This window comes from Aspergillus undulatus, assembly GCF_047715775.1.
Source record: "Aspergillus undulatus strain CBS 261.88 unplaced genomic scaffold BDV17scaffold_32, whole genome shotgun sequence".
NCBI lineage: Eukaryota > Fungi > Ascomycota > Eurotiomycetes > Eurotiales > Aspergillaceae > Aspergillus > Aspergillus undulatus.
The window spans coordinates 194,585-213,522 of NW_027396636.1; the positions used below are offsets into that span (position 1 = coordinate 194,585).

Consider the following 18,938-nt stretch of genomic DNA (forward strand, 5'->3'; position numbering starts at 1 on the left):
GTTGACTCTGTTGACTGTTGAGGGGCCCGATGTTGTACTTGTGGCAAGTATTTTGCCCTTGCTGGCCTCAAAGAACCTCCGATCTCAGTGTGGAAACAGAGCGGGGCACGCTGTGAATGAACACTAGAAGGGGGAGCCCGGGTCTATTGTCGACGATAAGCTGTGGATTATTGGGGTAGAGTGAATGCTCTTGAGCTCCTAGGATGAAACACATCACCAGGTCGTCGGGCGGGCGTCTTGGTGGGAGAAGAAACAAGACCTGAGCTTTCCGCTCCGCTGACGTTGTGGCGGATGCAGTGGAGACCTTGCCTTCCGTTTGCTTCGGCGTCGGATGGACTATACAGATCATTGGCCATGGTCAACAAAATTGAGAAGGTAGTACTACCATATTTCCTTAGCTGATACAATATGGTTAAAGTATTATTAAGTTATCTGATTGGAATGAGGTAATTGCTCAAGTAAGTATTCACTACCTAAAGTCCCTTGCGATGGCACTCAAAACAAATGGAAACCAACAGCTATACAACAGTCTCCAGCCATGCGCCTCATGAAACCTTATGGAAAGGGAAACAAATATAGACAATTAATATGATTATAACGGTTAGCATTTTGCATCGCCAAATGGCTTTTGCCATCGTCAACGAGAAGGCCTGCGTCCTCGTCCAGCGGGCCGAACCAGATGATTTCCGAAATCGATAGGAGAGTTCATTATTTGCAGTAATTACTTTTTCACCGCTGATGTAGTCGTAAAACTCAATCAAATTCTCACGGGCCACGGCTGTTATGTTTATATTATCTGTAGGTGATCACTGGGAATGTCTTGCGGTCTGTGACGTTGATTTGGTATTCGAATATACCCATCACAGTTGCGATATATCTAGGAAGTTTGAGTCAGTTTGCCACTGCTGGTCTAGGACCGAAATGTTTATACTCACAAAGTTCGCCCGTCAGCCCCAAACCCAAGGCCGGCTGAGGTGCTTGGATCCGTATTGCGGGGCCCGAGCCCATAGCTATGGTCTGACATTTCATTGATTATGCTTCGAATCCACCGGGGAGATCGTGTATGGTCGGGAGGCGGCTGGATGGTGTATTGTTGCGTATGTCGACGGAGCTGGTGCAGATGGTTTTGAGTTAATGCTTCTCCCTCGTTAGCGAGCTGTCGCTGTCGCTGAAGACGCTCAATAGCCACGATATTCGCTCTCAGGCGATGAGGAACGTCTAGATGATTCTCTGATCTTTCCGGGCGCCTATGAGCAGAACGAGATCTTTGGTGATTTCTCGGGCGTGGCGGTATCGGCAAACCTGATACTCCGTAATCAAAATTCACTGATGGTCGACTTATGGGCACACGGGCTCCAGAGCCATTTCCGTTATCACTACCAGAGCCACTTTGATCGCTTGAATTTGATTCCATAGAATGGCCCGAATTATCCAGGGTTGCGGACTGTAGCTCTCCCGGTGAGGTGGTCCAACTCAATGTGATACTCGGTTGCGGATCGGGAGTTGAGCTACCTTCTTCACCTCGATTTCTTGCCTCGTGATTTGTCTGTGAGAGTATGATAGGTCGAGGTGAAGTAGGACGAGATGCTCGATTAGCTCCCCCCGTGGCTCCTTGAGGTCTTGCGCGGGAGCCCATATGCGGATGCGGAGGAGGAATACGAGAGCTGAGCCGGTGCCGGTCACTTCGGTCATTTCGGTCAGTCAATCCATCTTCAAGCCTTGACGTCCAGCGCGCCGTGTTGAGAACTTCCATGATAAACCTCTCTCTTTCCGCCACGTCCTGTATCAAACCTTCCCGCGAGGGTGATTCGGATCCTTCTCCGTCTCGGTCACCTGGATGCCCCTCAAAGTCATGTCGCGGTTCGGACGGACCATGACTATCGAGATCAAAGCCTAATCCCATGGATTCATCAACTATCGGCTCCGTTTCAACTTCCTCGATAGCTGGTTCGTCCATATTCAGCTCAAGGATTTGCCTGCGAATAAACGCCTGGCGCACATCTGCGATTCCGGCACGTCCTGTGTCTTCTAGCCATACAAGAAGATCCCATGGCTCGGGCGAAAAGCTCATGCAGCGCACAGCTCCACCACTACAAGAATGCCTCGATGAATTGAAATAACAAACAATCGGACTTTTGTCGGATCGCCCGATTTCTCGGATGCTCTCAACGTCGAAAACAGATATTACTCCGGATTGTGATCCAATAGCGCACAGTTTATTGGACTGCGAGAACGCGATAGTGAAGCAACATTTGTCTTCGATCCTCGGTCCAATGTCCATCTCAGTGCGAAGAATCTCGGCAAATGTCCAGCCGCTCACCTTCGTTCCGGTGCCGATCGAAACCACGGTGGACAGATCTCGAGTGAGAGAATAGAAGTAGGCACTATCTTCGTCACCGACAGCGGCCAGAATACTCGAGTCCGGTGAAATGATCGCATAGTTCATACATGCTGGGTGGGCGAGCTTCGTTAGTATTCTTGACCGCGTCAACGAGAATATGGTCACGGTCTTGTCGTTGTTGCTGCAATCATAGTTAGCAGGCTCTCAGTTAAGGGTGGGTAATTATTGTGATACCTGAGAACTGCGACATCTTCGTCTATAAATCCCTTGCCATCACCAGGCAGACGATGGATAGTCACAGAATTTACAATGCTGCCGCCGAACTTATGCACGTGCACCTCTAGCCGCTGGCTCACGTTTGGGCCCGTATTTGCTGGCTCGGTCTCTGGTGAGTTCCTCTGGGAAGCCTCGAGATCAATGGGCAGAGCACTATCCACATCCGCCGACCGGACAGCCGATGTGTCGCGAGGTACAGCCGCATTCCGATCAGCAAGCTTCACCAACGCACACTCGCCATTGTTTGTTCCGCCAACAGCAATCCAGCCATACCCGGCCCCAAGACTCTTGGGGTCAAACGGAATAACAGCGACTATCTCCCGTTTCCTCGACGAGATATGTATCGAGTAGACAACTCTGTCAACGACAACGTAGATTCTATCTCGATCGGCGGTGCTGATGTAGTGGCGGAGTTGTACATGGCTACAAAATGTCAGTCCACAAGCCGGCGCAGTGAAAGTTGACCGAACCAAGGGCGGGACGGACTAGTTGGGTATCCTAAAGGGGAAGAAACGGCGCTTTGTAGGAAGAACGAGGGTATCGGTTGGATGGTACCTAGATCAGATGATGCAGCGTCAGCATTAGCTTACGACAGAGCGACACTATCGAAGTTTGGGATATTGTATTATAGGTGACTAACGATAGCGCAGGATCCGTAGTCATGATGAGGGACGGTCAAGGCCACGGTGACATCGTTGATTGTGGCAGCTGTGAGAGGCGCCGTTCTTGTTCAAGGCGGTGGGCAATGAAGCACCAAGGCGATAACGATGACGACCTTGGAGACAATTGCGTTGTGCCTAACCAGTAGAAGAATCACTCGAGACTGTTACCCAAGCCTCAGAACAATCACGAGGCCTGGCGGTTAACATAGGGCGGCTCCGTACAAAGGTCACCGACAGGATATGAGAACGTGTGCTTTCTTTTCTTCTGATCTTCCACCTTCCCTTGTGTGTTGTGCGAAAAAAGAAGAAACGAAAACCAAACCCCAGACAGCCCCGGTCTTTGGGCGAGTATCGATGTTACGAGTTCGGAGGCCAAGGGCCTGGATGTCGGACGGATGACGTAAGACTTGCTGCTCGATCCGGGGAACTTGCAAGCGGCGAACACGGCGCTATGCAGTCGAGGACTTCGTAGATGGATGCTGAGCTTTTTTGGCTCGAATCCTCCTCCAGTGGTATGATCGCCTCAGTAACTGCAGGATCAAAGTCTGTTTTTGAGATACATGAGCCTCGTGGTCAGTTGACCATGCGATTGCGAGCGCCCGCGGAGTGCTCAGTACACGATAGCGCGAACGACGGTTTACTATATGCCTACGCCATGGTCCATTTCTCAAGGAGATACCTGGTCCGATAGAATTTCAAACGCAACAATTCTAATCTAAACTAGAGGTTCATCGGAATAAGGATCGGTCAGTGGTGATAATTCTCGTCAACTGTATGCCATACTGAGCCATGATCCACAATATATAATGAGCTTGCTATACGTGTAGTCGACACGTTAGATTATCTAGAACGTGCAGTTCAAGCAATATATTGACGATATAACTGCAGACACTTACAGGCACATAGCTAAACGACTAGACTGATCCGCCAGCCTTCGCTGAACTTGTGATACAGAGTGTTGTGGCGATAGCTACACGGAGCAGACGCGGCAAAGCCTCGGCCAAACACCCGTAGCTCTGGTCACGTGTGCAGTAAGTAAAGAGCTTTGGAGCTCGGAAGGAGATGACCCTGCGGTCGGGCATTTCTCATACTGCATACACTTGTGCTACAGCTTCCTGAATACCATTCAATAAAGTTTCATTCAGAAAATTCCTTACTGGAAAGTGATAGCACCAGCTCGAAGACCTGAGCAGAGTCGAGCTGCAAGATCGGCTACCCAGGCGGTCAGAGGCGTAGCTCGATCGAGCGCAGTGTGATTGGGTGGACAGGTGATTCTACCAAGTTCGACGACGGGCCGAAGCTCTCCGCGCAATTTCCATTTCTTTGCCGGCTCCCCGTCCGCCAGTTTCTTCCTCTTCAAAAAGAAGCCAAAATTTTCTTCCTCACCTCTCCATCTCTCCATCTCCATCTTATACCCCTTTCCTACCCATCCTTCTCTCCCTTCGATTGAATCGATTGGATTGTGTTTTATACTCTTTTAATTTTCTGTATTATTTTATTCGCCCTTTTCTCCTATAATCCCATCACAATGCTCTCATCCCGTCTCTCCCGCGCGGTATGTTCTACCCCTATGTTGTTGCAGGCACGGCGACGGCGACACTAACATGTTCCCATCTATTCCAGCTACCGCGCGCTGCTCCTTTTGCTCGCGCTCCCACTTTCAGACTCCCCAGCACCGCTGCCCGGAGATGGAACTCAACGGAAGAGAAGGTGAAGGGCCAGGTCATCGGTATTGACTTGGGTACCACAAACTCTGCCGTTGCCGTCATGGAGGGCAAGACCCCTAAGATCATTGAGAACACAGAAGGTAAGTCTTTGCACCACATACGCGCGGAGTGTGTGTTGCGCGTTGAGCCGAGAGCTAATTCTTCAAAGGTGCCCGCACAACACCCTCTGTCGTCGCTTTCGCCCAGGACGGTGAGCGTCTCGTCGGTATTGCCGCCAAGCGTCAGGCTGTTGTCAACCCCGAGAACACTCTCTTCGCCACCAAGCGTCTCATCGGTCGCAAGTTCACCGATGGCGAGGTCCAGCGTGATATCAAGGAGGTTCCCTACAAGATCGTCCAGCACACCAACGGTGACGCCTGGGTTGAGGCCCGTGGCGAGAAGTACTCTCCCGCCCAGATCGGTGGTTTCGTTCTCAACAAGATGAAGGAGACTGCTGAGAACTACCTCAGCAAGCCCGTCAAGAACGCTGTTGTTACTGTCCCTGCTTACTTCAACGACTCTCAGCGTCAGGCCACCAAGGACGCTGGTCAGATTGCTGGTCTTAACGTCCTCCGTGTTGTCAACGAGCCCACCGCCGCCGCTCTTGCCTACGGTCTTGAGAAGGAGGCTGATCGCGTTGTCGCCGTCTACGATCTCGGTGGTGGTACCTTCGATATCTCGGTTCTTGAGATCCAGAAGGGCGTTTTCGAAGTCAAGTCTACCAACGGTGATACTCACCTTGGTGGTGAGGACTTTGACATCTCCCTTGTCCGCCACATTGTTCAGCAGTTCAAGAAGGAGTCTGGTCTTGACCTCTCGGGTGACCGCATGGCCATCCAGCGTATTCGTGAGGCTGCTGAGAAGGCCAAGATTGAGCTGTCTTCTTCTCTCCAGACTGAGATCAACCTTCCTTTCATCACTGCTGATGCTAGCGGTGCCAAGCACATCAACCTCAAGATGACTCGCTCTCAGCTCGAGTCTCTTGTTGACCCTCTTATCGGCCGCACCGTCGACCCCGTCCGCAAGGCTCTCAAGGACGCCAACCTTCAGTCCAGCGAGGTCCAGGACATCATCCTTGTTGGTGGTATGACCCGTATGCCCAAGGTCACCGAGTCCGTCAAGTCCCTTTTCGGCCGTGAGCCCGCCAAGTCCGTCAATCCCGATGAGGCTGTTGCTATCGGTGCTGCCATCCAGGGTGCCGTCCTCGCTGGTGAGGTCACTGATGTTCTGCTCCTGGATGTCACTCCTCTGTCTCTCGGTATCGAGACCCTTGGTGGTGTCTTCACCCGTCTGATCAACCGTAACACCACCATCCCCACTAAGAAGTCTCAGACCTTCTCTACTGCTGCCGACTTCCAGACTGCTGTCGAGATCAAGGTCTTCCAGGGTGAGCGTGAGCTCGTCAAGGACAACAAGCTCCTCGGAAACTTCCAGCTTGTCGGTATCCCCCCTGCGCACCGTGGTGTTCCCCAGGTCGAGGTCACCTTCGACATTGACGCCGACTCCATTGTCCACGTCCATGCCAAGGACAAATCCACCAACAAGGACCAGTCTATCACCATTGCCTCTGGCTCCGGACTCTCCGACGCTGAGATCCAGTCCATGGTTGATGACGCCGAAAAGTACGGTGCTCAGGACAAGGAGCGCAAGCTCGCTATCGAGGCTGCCAACCGTGCTGACAGCGTTTTGAACGACACCGAGAAGGCCCTCAAGGAGTTTGAGGACCGTCTCGACAAGGCTGAGGCTGAGCAGATTCGCGAGAAGATAAACACTCTCCGCGAGTTCGTTGCCAAGAACCAGTCTGGCGAGCTTGCTGCCACCGCCGACGAGCTCAAGCAGAAGACCGACGAGCTCCAGACCGCCAGCTTGACCCTCTTCGACAAGATGCACAAGGCCCAGTCTGAGCAGCAGCAGCAGCAGCAGCCTCCTCAGGACGGCCAGGGTGAGAGCAAGCAATAAATGTACCACCATGTTTGACCGCAGTGCTTGATTGAGCGGTTGACTGTATTTTTTACCATTTCCCCAACTTTTTTTTTTAGATATGATCTCCTTTTATCTCTGCATTCTGTGTATACATACTGATACGGGTTGTTTGATGTGCCCTTGTCTCGGTGTACGGGTGTTTCATTGATTGTTTTTCTTTTTTCTCCTTTTTCAACTCCCGCTGGCTTCATACCCTTTGATCGGGCAAGCGTACTGATTTACTCGGGGAGCAAGCATTGGATGGGACGGCGGGTTTGCCTACAATTTGTAACTTAATGATATTACGGCTTTGGGACCACAAAAGCAAGCATGATGTGGTGGGCTTGGAGCATGTGAGACAAATAGAACAGGAAATTCTCCTCTCGATTCACAATCTGGTTCCGCTGAAACTACGTACTACTATGTGTTGGAGGCTTCAAATTCAAAGTTCACAAGTCAGTTGTATCTGGAGGCGCGAGTAGCCGGGCTCTGTCTGCCTCTCCGCCAGCAGACGCAGACTCAGACCTCCCAAACCAGCAAACGATGCTCGAGCCCCAAGTTCGACGCCTCACCTTCACGAGCCCACAACAGCGTTTCAAATCGAAAGCTAGTCCGTGCCTAACGAAGCCGTCTCCATACTTCGAACCAACCGGAGTCAGAAGTCAAAACCCTCAAGCCTCGCCTTTAGGCTCAAGGCTCAAGCCCGGACCGGAGCCTGAACCTAAACCTGAGCATTCAGGCAGCCGATCAGGTCTCAGGCTCTCAGCTGAAGACCCTAGCGTATTTACTCTGTAGTCTGTACTTTGGTACTCTACCGGAGTCGATTCCCATCCATACATTGATCATTTCTTGTTAGGTGGGTGCACATGGTTGTTGATTATGTGCTGTGTTGGCCTTGCCCCCTTGCCACTGCCATCTGCCCTGCCAGCTGTCCAACCCAAGTGGAGCGGGTTCATTCAGCTCATGCTCGAGTTCCTGGTGAGAGTTTAGTTCGAAATGGCGCCCTCCACTCTGTTCGAGTCTGAGGTGTTTCGTTTGGTTTCTTGTACTTAGACTACTCTATAGGGGAAATGAATGCAGAGTGGCCTCGACGCTTGTTATGGTATGCTAGTGAGGTGGAGTGGGATCGGGAATGGATGCAGAAGGGAGAGTTTGAGAAGTCCAGTGTCAATGGACGCAATAGTTGGAGTTTTGGAGATAGATGGGCGATACCATTGAAGGTTTGGATTTATCGAATGTTGCCTCTCGAGCTCGAGTCTCGTGGATGAATGATCAATGTTCACATGACCGCAATAGTCAAAATCAATTAAAATCGGGGTTGAATTCCGAGCAGTTGGAAAGTTTAGTTTTTTTGTCTTAGTACTTTTGGCGAGTCAGTCCAGATCAGATCCAACAGACACCATGGAAATCAATAATCCTGGCGATGCGATTCCATTGTTGGTGTGAATTCTGATAGTTTACTCATGGTACTTCTGCTATCGGATTCGGCAGCGTACAGGAGTGGCTCTTCTCCACTGGTCGAGGTGCAGAAAGTGTGCAGCCCAGGAGCAAATCACTGCTGTACACAAATGCACTGAGACCAGACTCCAAACTTTCAAGACTGCATTAGTATTGGGGATGAATGAGGAGAAGACCTGGTCAGCCAGCTGGAGATACAGACAGAGTACTTGCAGAGTACTTTGTTCTTGCATCCAAAGTACATGAAGAATTCGACTAGATTCTTCTTCTCTTTCCTGTTCTCGGCTCCCATGACTTCTCAGAATTAATTTGATGATCATTTAATAATAACCAAGGAATCCACTAGCTCTGGAGACTGGCCGGCACACTGGATTTTTGCGCGGTCTTCCCCACTTGGATTATTACACAATTTCCAGTAAAATGTTTGAGGGCCGATCTTTGTGTTGCATGTTTCCTGGAGATTGTTATTCCATTATTGATTGAGAAATCCTGGCTTGGTCTGGTGGTTCAGGTTGAAGACATTTTGAATCAGGTTATTGCATCTGAATCTGCACTCCACATGCATGAATCCGACAAGAGTCTGAAACTAAAGGACGCGCTGGTGATTTGGCTGCCCTTTTTCTCCTCTCACTTAGAGTGTTACACATCGTAGTAGATCATCTGCTTCTTATTGGCCACGGCGTACTAAAAATAAATAGAGATCAAAAACTGTTGAGCCAGCAGGTTCTCTCTCTGTTCTGTGACTTCTGTCGCTGTTGGCTTACTGGGATAATTTATTAACATTATTGTGACTTCGAGATACCGAGCAGGTCAAAAGAACCAGGTACCTGATCGTCAGCCCAGTACCAGGCGTGAGTCAACTGACAGTAATTCCAGGTACATTGTTGAGTGACTGTGTTTGTCACTAGTGCGACGGGAGTGGGTTCCAGATCCATAGAACGCCCCTATTAGAACCGAGTAGCACCACAGTCAGGCTGGAATTGGAAATAACAGGATCAGAAGGCAGTGGGGAAACAGCTAAAAAATCGGATCAACTCTGCTATAATAATATTTTGCAGTGAAGGTGGTGAACTCTGCAGGACTACGAGTCTACGACAGAGTAGGTAGCTGTGCAGGCAAGTAACAAGTAACAAGTAATAATTCAAGACCCAGAATACTCCGAATAAACAAATGATAGACAGACTACATTTGACTGGGCCACTAGCGCTGCCAGATTATATCCATTTGGCCCATTTGATTCCATGGCTTGTTTGACCGCAGACTCCCACTGGTTTGAGTGATTGACTAGCTTACTAGCAGCTGCTTTAGTGCTCAGCCTGGAAGAACCTCCAATCGATCGTCTTGTCCGACTTTCGAGACTGGCTTGGCAAGGGTCTTTTTCTGTCCTCTGGGCTTTTTTCCCACCTTCTTCTCAAGTTCCTCGCCTTCCCTTTCTCGATCCATACAGCTACCCCCGGCCAGTAATAAATCCCTTGCTTCGGTTGGCCGTTACCATTACCACCACTTCAGACTGTACAGTCCAGTCGGTGCTGTGTGTGCTGTGCTGACTGAGAAGACACGGCAATTAATTATTCTAGTCTTCTCTGAGCAAGAAAAACGGGCGAAGTGCAGCGCGCTAGCATCTTTGTTTTTCTCTTGCGGAGAGTGACTTCTTCAAGACCTGCACTACTTCATGTGAGTACATCGACCTCATCTTCCCTGCATTCCCTCTCTTATCAGGTATTCATTCTTCCTTGATTTCCCGGACTGTTATTTTCATTGAGATCATTTCTCCTCGGCTTCCCAGCTTCCTGCTGCCCTTCTCTCGATTTCTACCTGTGCCTTGGTTTAGACGCATAACATTCGATGCCAGAACCCAACAAACTCTACGCAGTATACTAACCTGCCTAGTCTCATCATGACAGTTGCTGCACCTCCAGTGCCCCCGGTGCACGAGAATGGCATGAATGGCAGCATCCCCGGCCACCATGTCAACATGACTCTACCTCGATTCCACCCGATTGCCATGAACCCTAGCCAGCCAGTACCTCCCGAATCCATGATACATGGACACCAGCCCTTCCGCCACTATCCACCTCCGATGCAAGATCAAGGACCGTCAGGCCCTCCAGGACCCCAAGGACCCCCGACTCCCAACGCTTCCAGTATAGACCATATCGAGGCTCGCCTGAGGCAACTGGAACATGAAGAAGCTGCTCGGATGGCGGCTCGTAGCCACTTACTTGCCATTCGGAAGCGAGAGGACGAGGAATTCCGTAGGATGACCGAGCACGCCGAGGTAGAAGAAGAGGTATGGTAAATGCATTCACGCAATCTATAGACTCCGTTCTGACTTATGTTTCCCCAATCAGGAACTGCGTAGGCAACGGAAACGACTGAAGCGGGAATCCATGGGCCTCTACAACCCAAGTCTTGAATCTCCTCCTCTCCGACCTACGCCTCCTCGTCGCCTATCAGAAACCAACGCCGCTACTACACTCGCCTTCCTCCAGCAGCAAACACCCCCAGAACCTCGAACCATTGTCCACCCTCCGCCCCCGCAAGCCCAGATTCAACCACCTCACCCGCAACATATGCACCATGACCCTACCGGTGTCGGTTCCATACGTCGGAAACAGAAGTACACGATCAAGAATGTGGAAGCCTGGGGAGAACGCCACGGACGACCAGCAGCGCATGACCCGTCCGGAAGAGCCCTTTGGAAGCGTCCATCAGACGGCAGCCTAGTCTACCTCACATGTCCGGTCTCCGGCTGCGGCAAAGCCGACTTCGTCACCCTCCACGGCTTCATGTGCCATCTGACAAAGAAGCACAAGGACCGCAGCCTAGGCAGCCAGTCTCGCGCTCTCGAAGTCTGCGGTGTCGTATTTGACCCCGCTGCTCCCCTTCCTCCAGTTGCAAACGGACACCGTGCTTCAACGGAGGAGAGCCGGCTCGACGGACCTACAGACCAAGACGGGTACCCGCAGGACATGGAGTACTCGACCGGTTCCGACGACGAGAGCGCGGTCCATTCTGTCGTCAAGACCGAATCGTCGGAAAGCAGACCTCTTCCCCCGCCGGGCGCTCTGCTGACACCGTCTGATGAACATCCACCCGCACCTGTATCTGCGCCTGCATCTGCACCTGCACAGCCCCCAGCACCCCAACGGACCAACAGCTCCACGAAGCAATCAATCTCCTCCATCATCGACCGCGAGCCTGAACCTGAAACCAGTCTCCGAGAGCATACCGTTTCCCCTCTCCCTCCCATCTACAGCGCCGTCCCTCACCCAAGCACAACCAACGACGAATCCGAGCTGAAAACGCCGCCCACGGCTGAGTCGACAGAAAATAAGGAATAAACCGAGACCAAAAGAATACGACCTTGACTTGAATCCGGGTCGGAGTTCTACATATGTACATACGCGGACGACTAACTAACTGAACTGACCATTGCCTTGCGTTGCATTGCATTGCACCACTTCGTCGTTTGTTCTCGCAGTCTTCGTCTTGCATCAGCATATAGTCTGCCCTGAGCCAGCGTCAGCATTCATGTTGAGCTTTTGTGTCAATACCCTATTGCTAGGTATACCGATGGACCACTCTAATTCGTGCTCCATCTCTAATAAATAATGTTTACATACGGCCGGATTCGTTACTTCTCTACTTTCTATTCAACGTAGTTCATATGTAGTTTGTAGACATTTATAAATCAACCCCTCAAAACCAACCCATGCACCAAATACCCACTCCCACTACCTAACCCATTCGCATTGTCATTCGCATTCTCAAGAACCTCATCCCCAAGCCTCCATACCCGAAAATGCCTCATCGTCTCTCTTAGCCACGCCTCAAAAACATCCGGTGAACGCTGCTGCTGCGCGATGATACATATCGTTGGCCTTCGACTCCGTTCTCGTTTCGATGAAGACGAATATGAGGTTGAAGACGGGAACCGTAATCGAGCGATCTCAGCGCATGTTCGAACGAATGGAGATATCAGGGCCTCGTTGTAGATGCAGTCGCAGGAGAGGAGGAGGTCGAAGCCTTTATCTTCTTCTTCGTCGGTGCCAGAGGCAGGGTGGTCTGCGGTGGAGGATTGGATTTGTGATTTGAGTGTATCGGGGATATCCGTTTCCCAGTCTAGCGATGTAAACGTGATACTTGGATGCGGGTTGCCATCGTCAGCGGCATCACCAGCTGAAAATTTCTGCTGTTTCTTCCCCCCTGACCCCCTCGACGCACCTTTTAATTTCTTAGACGACCTCGGCGGATTACTGACTAGATTCTGCCTGAATAGTTTATGGACATACTCCTGGTCCGTAGCGAGGTAATGCCCCCCGGCCCTTCCGGACCCGGGCTCAAGTAACGGGGCCATAGTTAAAGCCGTTAAAGCTGAGATGCCGCATCCCAGTTCAACTACCATCGAAGAAGAGGTGAGGTAGCCGTTCGTCCAGAGCGGGTTTGAGGCTGTGTTGGAGAGCCAGGATGCGAAGAGGGGGGTTATTTTCCAGAGGACTAGAGTATAAATTCAATGTTTATGCTCTTGAAAGGTAAAAAGACAGGGTAAATTGCGCACCTGCACCTGTTGTCCCGCCGGCTCGCGATGACGATAGGAGAGTGGGCGATTGGTGGATTGTGTATTCGTGAGAGTGGATGGTGAGGTCGATGCTTGAGGCTTTTGAGTCGACGAAGCCGAGGTTTGAGGATGGGATTTCTTGGGAGAAGAGGACGAAGGATTCTAGATGTTTATTAGGTCACTAAGATACATAGGTGTATGGTGTTCGGCTGGATCTATGGAGTGAGTGTACAAGGTAGGATAGGGTATTGACGTACCCTCTTCGGCGTCTTCTACCTCTTCTCCAATGGCAGAGAGTAATTTTATGATGTCATCCATCACTAGCACTTGTTAAGTACTATCCTGTACCTGGTACTTAGCAGATGTGTTTCTAGTACCTCTACAAGATGTCTAGATGTCCAGATGAAGCTTTTCATCGGGTCAAGATACACGCACTGTGATTGGACAGTGAGGATGAGGTGGTTAGTAATCCGACCTGCTTAGGTCTACCTTAGCGTCACATGACGTCTTCCTTAGCTGCATCGCTGCATCGCATCGCATCGCTGATCTGAGATCTCTGCAGACCTCGGCAGAATAATGCAACATTCTATAGATTGCTGACGACCCAGAGGCTGAAATATGAGCATCGTGCTCAGCAACTGATCAAGCTGTCAAGTGCCCAAAGTTTGCGACGATCATCCGCCAGACGGGAACGAGGCTCTAACTGGCTCGGTCGTAGTGCGCCTAGTAGCACGGGCCCGAGGTCGAGACGGCGTTGGGGCTAAATTCCCAACAGAAGCTGTCCTGCAAATGGGAGGCTGTCTGGGGAATTATGGTAACCCCCGACAAGAGTGTGTAACTTCGCCTTTGATCGAGGCACTGGGCAGAATCAGCAGCTCGAGCCGGGGTGTGCCTGAACTGGACCGCGGCTGTAATCTGGAGTCTTTCTAGGCTTTCTCGGCGGTTGGCAGTTGGGCGTTTGCGGTGGTGCAGAATGCAGAGAACAAAGAATTGCTTTGTAGGACGCGACTGCAGGTACTCTGGAGATTTGAAGATCGTTAGTCGATCAATAAAAATAATAACGTGCAAAGTACTTACTCCGTAGTCCGTGTCCGCAGGGACTTGGGCACAAAGCAGTAGAGCAGCAGTGCCGCAGTAGTCGTGGCCGTGGCCGTGCCCAGCCACCAAGAGAGCCAGAGCAGTGACTTCATCCGGAGTCCAGACACAACCACAACAGCTCTTTCGCTTTCAACTCTTCCGCTACTCTGCCACACGAGACTCCCCCATTAAGCCTCCTCTTTAGCTCCTGGGCATTTCCCCTCTCACCCTCCGAGACCCCCTTTTAAGGTCCATCTCCCCCTCCCCGCATTTGCGACCTTCGCTTCCAGTCTCCGTCGGTCTCTGTCTGCACTCCTAACCTTGGCAGTCGCAATAGCTCGAGCTGCGTTTGTATGTGGACACCTCTTCAATCCCAAACCCGAGCACTAACCATATATGGATTTACTCTAGGATTTTACCTACATTCTCTGTAACCTCGATCCCTAGGAAATACCTTCAAGATGTCGAAAAAAGAAGGCACCCTCCACCCACGCATGTCCAAGAAGGGCCCCTTCACAGTTGAGGTCCCTGGTGTCGAGCCCGTCGAAGGAGAGACCATCCCCCGCCGTCTCCCCATAGCCAAGGATGGCCTCATCCTGCGACCGGCCGAAGATCTAACAACCATTTACGATGCGTTCCGCCGCTCCGCGCGCATTTTCGGTAACGCCAAAGCGGTCGCTAGCCGTCGCCTCATCAAGACCCACGTCGAGACCAAGAAGGTCAAGAAGATCGTTGACGGACAGGAGCAGGAAGTTGACAAGCAATGGACGTACTTTGAGAAGGGCCCTTACAACTACAAGAGCTTTATTGAATATGAGAAGCTGGCGCTGGAGCTTGGCAGCGGTCTGCGAAAGATCGGTCTGAACAAGGAGCACAAGGTTCACCTCTATGGTGCGACGAGGTGCGTTTGGTGCTTGTCTGATATGGGGGCAATTGCTGACGTCAGGTTTTTTAAGCGCAAACTGGCTGGCCATGGCTCACGGTTCGTTTCAATTCCTGCTATGATTGAGGATTGCTCCTAATCGAATTCTGAATAGGTTGTACATCTCAGTCCTTCACCACCGTTACTGCTTATGATACCCTGGGAGAGGAAGGATTGGCGCACTCCATTGTGCAGACCGAGAGTGATGCTATTTTCTTGGATCCTGTCCTGATCAATTCGCTGGCGAACGTCCTTGACCGAGCGAAGTCCATCAAACACGTCATTTGGAACTCCGATGAAGAGGTCAAGCAGGAGGATCTGGACCGGCTGAAGACCCAGTTCAGCTATCTCAATGTTTTGAGTTTCGAAGACCTTCGAAAGCTGGGAGAAGAGAACCCCGCTGATCCCGTCCCGCCTACGCCGGAAGATATCTGCTGTATCATGTATACATCTGGCTCGACGGGCCCGCCCAAAGGGTAAGCAAAAGTCCAGCAACCTGCAAAAGGATTGAGCTAACCAACGGTGTTTAGTGTCCCCCTGAGCCATGGAAACATTGTTGCTGCGAGTATGTACTTACACCCTCAACTAAGCGTTCAGAGCTAATCAGCGAACAGTGGCGGGAATCAACGCGATTGTCGGTCCTTACATCGGTCCATCGGATGCCTTGCTCACTTACCTTCCTCAATCGCATATCCTCGAATATATGTTTGAGAACCTGTGTCTCTTCTGGGGTGGTACCATGGGCTACGGAAACCCCCGCACCCTATCCGACACCTCTATGCGCAACTCTAAGGGTGACATTCGCGAGTTCCAACCTACCATCCTTGTCGGTGTCCCCGCGGTCTGGGAATCCGTGAAGAAGGGTGTCCTCAACAACTTGAACAAGAACAGTGGTCTTGTCAAGAGCCTGTTCTGGGGTGCTATGTCTGCAAAGAGCTTCCTGATGGCCACTGGCTTCCCTGGTCACACCATTGGTGCTTGGTTCCTCGACAACGTGATCTTCAAGAAGTTGAAGGAGGCAACCGGTGGCCGCTTGCGTATTATGATGAACGGTGGTGGTCCTGTCTCTAAAGAGACCCAGAAGTTCCTGTCCATGGCCATTGCTCCCATGATTGGTGGCTATGGCTTGACAGAGACTTCGGCCATGGGTGCTCTGAACGACCCTGGCGCTTGGAACTTCAACGTCCTTGGTGAAATTCCCGCCTGTATCGAGATCAAGCTCGTCGACTTCCCCGACGCCGGATACTTCTCAAAGAATGTCCCGCCCCAGGGTGAGATCTGGATCCGCGGAGGCAGTGTTTCAAAGGAATACTTCAAGAACGAGGAGGAGACCAAGAAGGCCTACGCCGAAGGAGGCTGGTTCATGACCGGTGACATTGGCGAGTTCGACAAGAACGGCCACCTCCGCATCATCGACCGCAAGAAGAACCTCGTCAAAACGCTCAACGGCGAGTACATTGCTCTCGAGAAGCTCGAGTCCGTTTACCGCTCTTCCCCCATCGTCGGCAACATCTGCGTCTACGCTGCCGAAGATCAGGACAAGCCTGTCGCCATCATTGTCCCCGTCGAGCTCGCGCTGAAGAACCTCGCCAAGGAGAACGGCATCGAGGGCGATACTGTTGAGACCCTCGTCCACAACGAGAAGCTGAAGTTCATTGTCCTTAAGCAGCTCCAGACTGCCGGCCGCGCTAGCGGTCTTAAGGGCATCGAGATCATCAACGGAGTTGTCCTCTCCGATGAAGAATGGACTCCTCAGAACGTACGTCCGCACCTATATATCAACCCCCCCTCCAAGATCCTTCAATCCACTAACGTGATGTCTTACAGGGTTACATGACCGCCGCGCAAAAACTCCAGCGCAAGAAGATCGTCGGCCGCCACCAGAAGGAGATCGACCAGGCCTACAAAAAGAGCTGAGCTAAGCTAAGCTAGGCTTGTTTCTTCTTTCGACTCCTCGATAATCGTTATATCTCCCTTCTAAGCCTAGCCTAAGCAAAGCATCCATCCATCTGTCCATCACAGCGAGCGCTCGAGCATATGTTAATGTTTACGTTGACGTTGATGTAGCCACGCACGCCATGACCCCGTCCCCCATATTATACCTTTTCGTCGGTTGTTTGTTTGTCATACAACCCCCTACCTAGTTTTTATCTGTATCGTCGATTTCTATTTCATTAGCTCCAATGTATGGATTTATCTCCAATTCTGTTCTATTATCTCGATATGCTTTGCTTCGCTTCTATCAGCTCGAATTAACCATTTTGTCTGAGCATATAAAACACGTTCTATTCTATCTCAGGATTCTTCAGTACTCTTAATCTATAGCTTGCTATGCTATCGGTTGACCTATCTATTTAGTGCTTCGTTGATGGGACGCCATCCGTATCAATGACTACGTGCGGTACAAGATCTAGATTAGAGATTCTACCGACGTGGATCTGGTATTGGGGTCGGGCTTGATGCTAGACAGTTTTACGGCTCGACTAGAGACTCATCCGTAGAAAGGAGTGTCGTGGTGATAGTTCGTTTGAATGTATACAGTCCCAGAGAAGAAGGCGGCGTAGAGAGGCAGTATGACACATGGCCAACAGAAACGGAGAGGAGCGATGCTTCCATCGCGTTCAGTCGCGCCTTCCATTCTGATTGACTACAAAGTAGGGTGATACAGAGCTCTTGCACCCAATCAGCTTCGCAATCGCAAAGTGATATACTCAAAGGCATTGAACTGGTTCTAGATAAGCGTCGACGATTTGGTCAACTATCATACGACAAAACAGAGACGAGATGTCGCTTTGGAGGTTTGTCCGCATGATCCTACTTGCCTTTCGATTTACATGCCTACCAGCCTTGCGAGGCTTACTAAAGCATCCAACGCGCTGCGCTTGTCACTTTTGACTGACCAATGAATACTGATCATGGTTATAGCTCCTACAAATCCCTCACCCCGAAAACGCGCGCGATATTCGGACTTGGAGTTATGGCGTGGGCATCGATCGGTCTCTGGGCGCAGCCGCAGGTCGAGCAGGCGATGGGAATGGTCCCGACAGCGGAAGAACAAGCGGAGCTTGATCGGAAGATGGCGGTTCAGGTTTCACGGGTGGAAAGGGAGTGAGGGCCGATATTGTTGGGCTGGCTGGTCTTGAGTTGGGCTTGACTATCGACGCACTGATTGTGGTGTTCTTTTGTCTTTCCGAATACTGGGGGATGGTGGGGATTGTTGACCGGAGAAGACGGAGAAGAGAGTCGCGCGTAAATGGCATCCATGGTGCTTACCTATGACTATCATATCACGTTGGTCCCAGGAGAGACCCGACCTGCTGGTTTGATGTGGAGATGCTGGTCGAGTCATGAGTGAACCGAAAGCGCCCTGAATCAGGTCCACAGCACGGGACAGACGACCGTTGGTGTCAACCCAGCGGACTGGGCTAAAGGATTCGCGGAACCGTCGCTGGCCAGGTAGATCATCGAACGGAATCACATCACAGCCAAAAAGGGCGAAGTCGTCGTCATCATTTGTCCGCCCCGGCGGAGGTGATGCCCCGCGCCACCCCTGGCTAGTCGGAGATTTGTTGACGCGACACAGCGTCTGGGAATAACCGTTTGTGAAATGATACACGACTTGGTTGACAAGTAGTCTAATCTCGCAGAGTTTGTGAAGGATCATGATCGACCTCGGAGCATTCTGCTAATCTCACGCATCTTTCAAAAAAACAAAGCTGTTTTTTCCCCCAAAAACCAAAGAATACGGTGGCTAAATTCTCAAATACGTTCAGGCCAAACGGCGACTGCCTCCTTACTGCAATGCGGGCCTCGGCAGCCTGCAATGAAAGAAGGCCTCCACGTAATCTTCTCCTCTTGCTCATCGGCTTCCGGAGCTGAGGGAGGCCGGGGTCTGCGATAAGTAATCCCACGAGAGGACTAATTCTTCTGAGAGTAGACCAGGGTCAACGATCTGACATCTGGGAGCATGGGG

At 51.2% G+C, this 18,938-nt stretch overlaps 6 protein-coding genes across 6 annotated transcripts; 4 read left to right on the plus strand and 2 right to left on the minus strand.

The window, feature by feature from the left end:
- Nucleotides 1–447: 447 nt before the first annotated feature.
- BDV17DRAFT_266159 (uncharacterized protein) lies at nucleotides 448–3,040 on the minus strand. Its single transcript, XM_073758244.1, has 2 exons — nucleotides 936–3,040; nucleotides 448–877 (listed from the first exon to the last, which is right to left on the minus strand). Exons 1-2 carry the CDS (start codon nucleotides 2,444–2,446, stop codon nucleotides 793–795), a joined length of 1,596 nt encoding a protein of 531 aa, XP_073614485.1. The 5' UTR covers nucleotides 2,447–3,040; the 3' UTR covers nucleotides 448–792.
- A 1,535-nt stretch (nucleotides 3,041–4,575) lies between these two features.
- Nucleotides 4,576–7,217, plus strand: BDV17DRAFT_121313 (Hsp70 family protein). The gene is made up of 3 exons (XM_073754018.1): nucleotides 4,576–4,834; nucleotides 4,903–5,086; nucleotides 5,155–7,217. The coding sequence occupies exons 1-3, from the start codon at nucleotides 4,808–4,810 to the stop codon at nucleotides 6,942–6,944; spliced, it is 2,001 nt and encodes a 666-aa protein (XP_073614486.1). The 5' UTR covers nucleotides 4,576–4,807; the 3' UTR covers nucleotides 6,945–7,217.
- Nucleotides 7,218–10,087: 2,870 nt separating this feature from the next.
- Nucleotides 10,088–12,038, plus strand: BDV17DRAFT_266174 (uncharacterized protein). Its single transcript, XM_073758245.1, has 2 exons — nucleotides 10,088–10,695; nucleotides 10,757–12,038. Exons 1-2 carry the CDS (start codon nucleotides 10,303–10,305, stop codon nucleotides 11,747–11,749), a joined length of 1,386 nt encoding a protein of 461 aa, XP_073614487.1. The 5' UTR covers nucleotides 10,088–10,302; the 3' UTR covers nucleotides 11,750–12,038.
- Nucleotides 12,039–12,099: 61 nt separating this feature from the next.
- BDV17DRAFT_292393 (S-adenosylmethionine-dependent methyltransferase) lies at nucleotides 12,100–13,284 on the minus strand (the record flags this gene model as incomplete). Its single annotated transcript, XM_073762352.1, has 3 exons — nucleotides 12,100–12,905; nucleotides 12,967–13,128; nucleotides 13,224–13,284. The coding sequence occupies 3 exons, from the start codon at nucleotides 13,282–13,284 to the stop codon at nucleotides 12,100–12,102; spliced, it is 1,029 nt and encodes a 342-aa protein (XP_073614488.1).
- Nucleotides 13,285–14,116: 832 nt separating this feature from the next.
- Nucleotides 14,117–17,302, plus strand: faa4 (long-chain fatty acid-CoA ligase FAA1). The gene is made up of 7 exons (XM_073758246.1): nucleotides 14,117–14,394; nucleotides 14,444–14,944; nucleotides 15,000–15,025; nucleotides 15,081–15,441; nucleotides 15,496–15,530; nucleotides 15,580–16,724; nucleotides 16,793–17,302. The coding sequence occupies exons 2-7, from the start codon at nucleotides 14,505–14,507 to the stop codon at nucleotides 16,880–16,882; spliced, it is 2,097 nt and encodes a 698-aa protein (XP_073614489.1). The 5' UTR covers nucleotides 14,117–14,394; nucleotides 14,444–14,504; the 3' UTR covers nucleotides 16,883–17,302.
- Nucleotides 17,303–17,749: 447 nt separating this feature from the next.
- Nucleotides 17,750–18,077, plus strand: BDV17DRAFT_292395 (uncharacterized protein; the record flags this gene model as incomplete). Its single annotated transcript, XM_073762353.1, has 2 exons — nucleotides 17,750–17,763; nucleotides 17,891–18,077. The coding sequence occupies 2 exons, from the start codon at nucleotides 17,750–17,752 to the stop codon at nucleotides 18,075–18,077; spliced, it is 201 nt and encodes a 66-aa protein (XP_073614490.1).
- Between the last annotated feature and the right edge of the window lie 861 nt (nucleotides 18,078–18,938).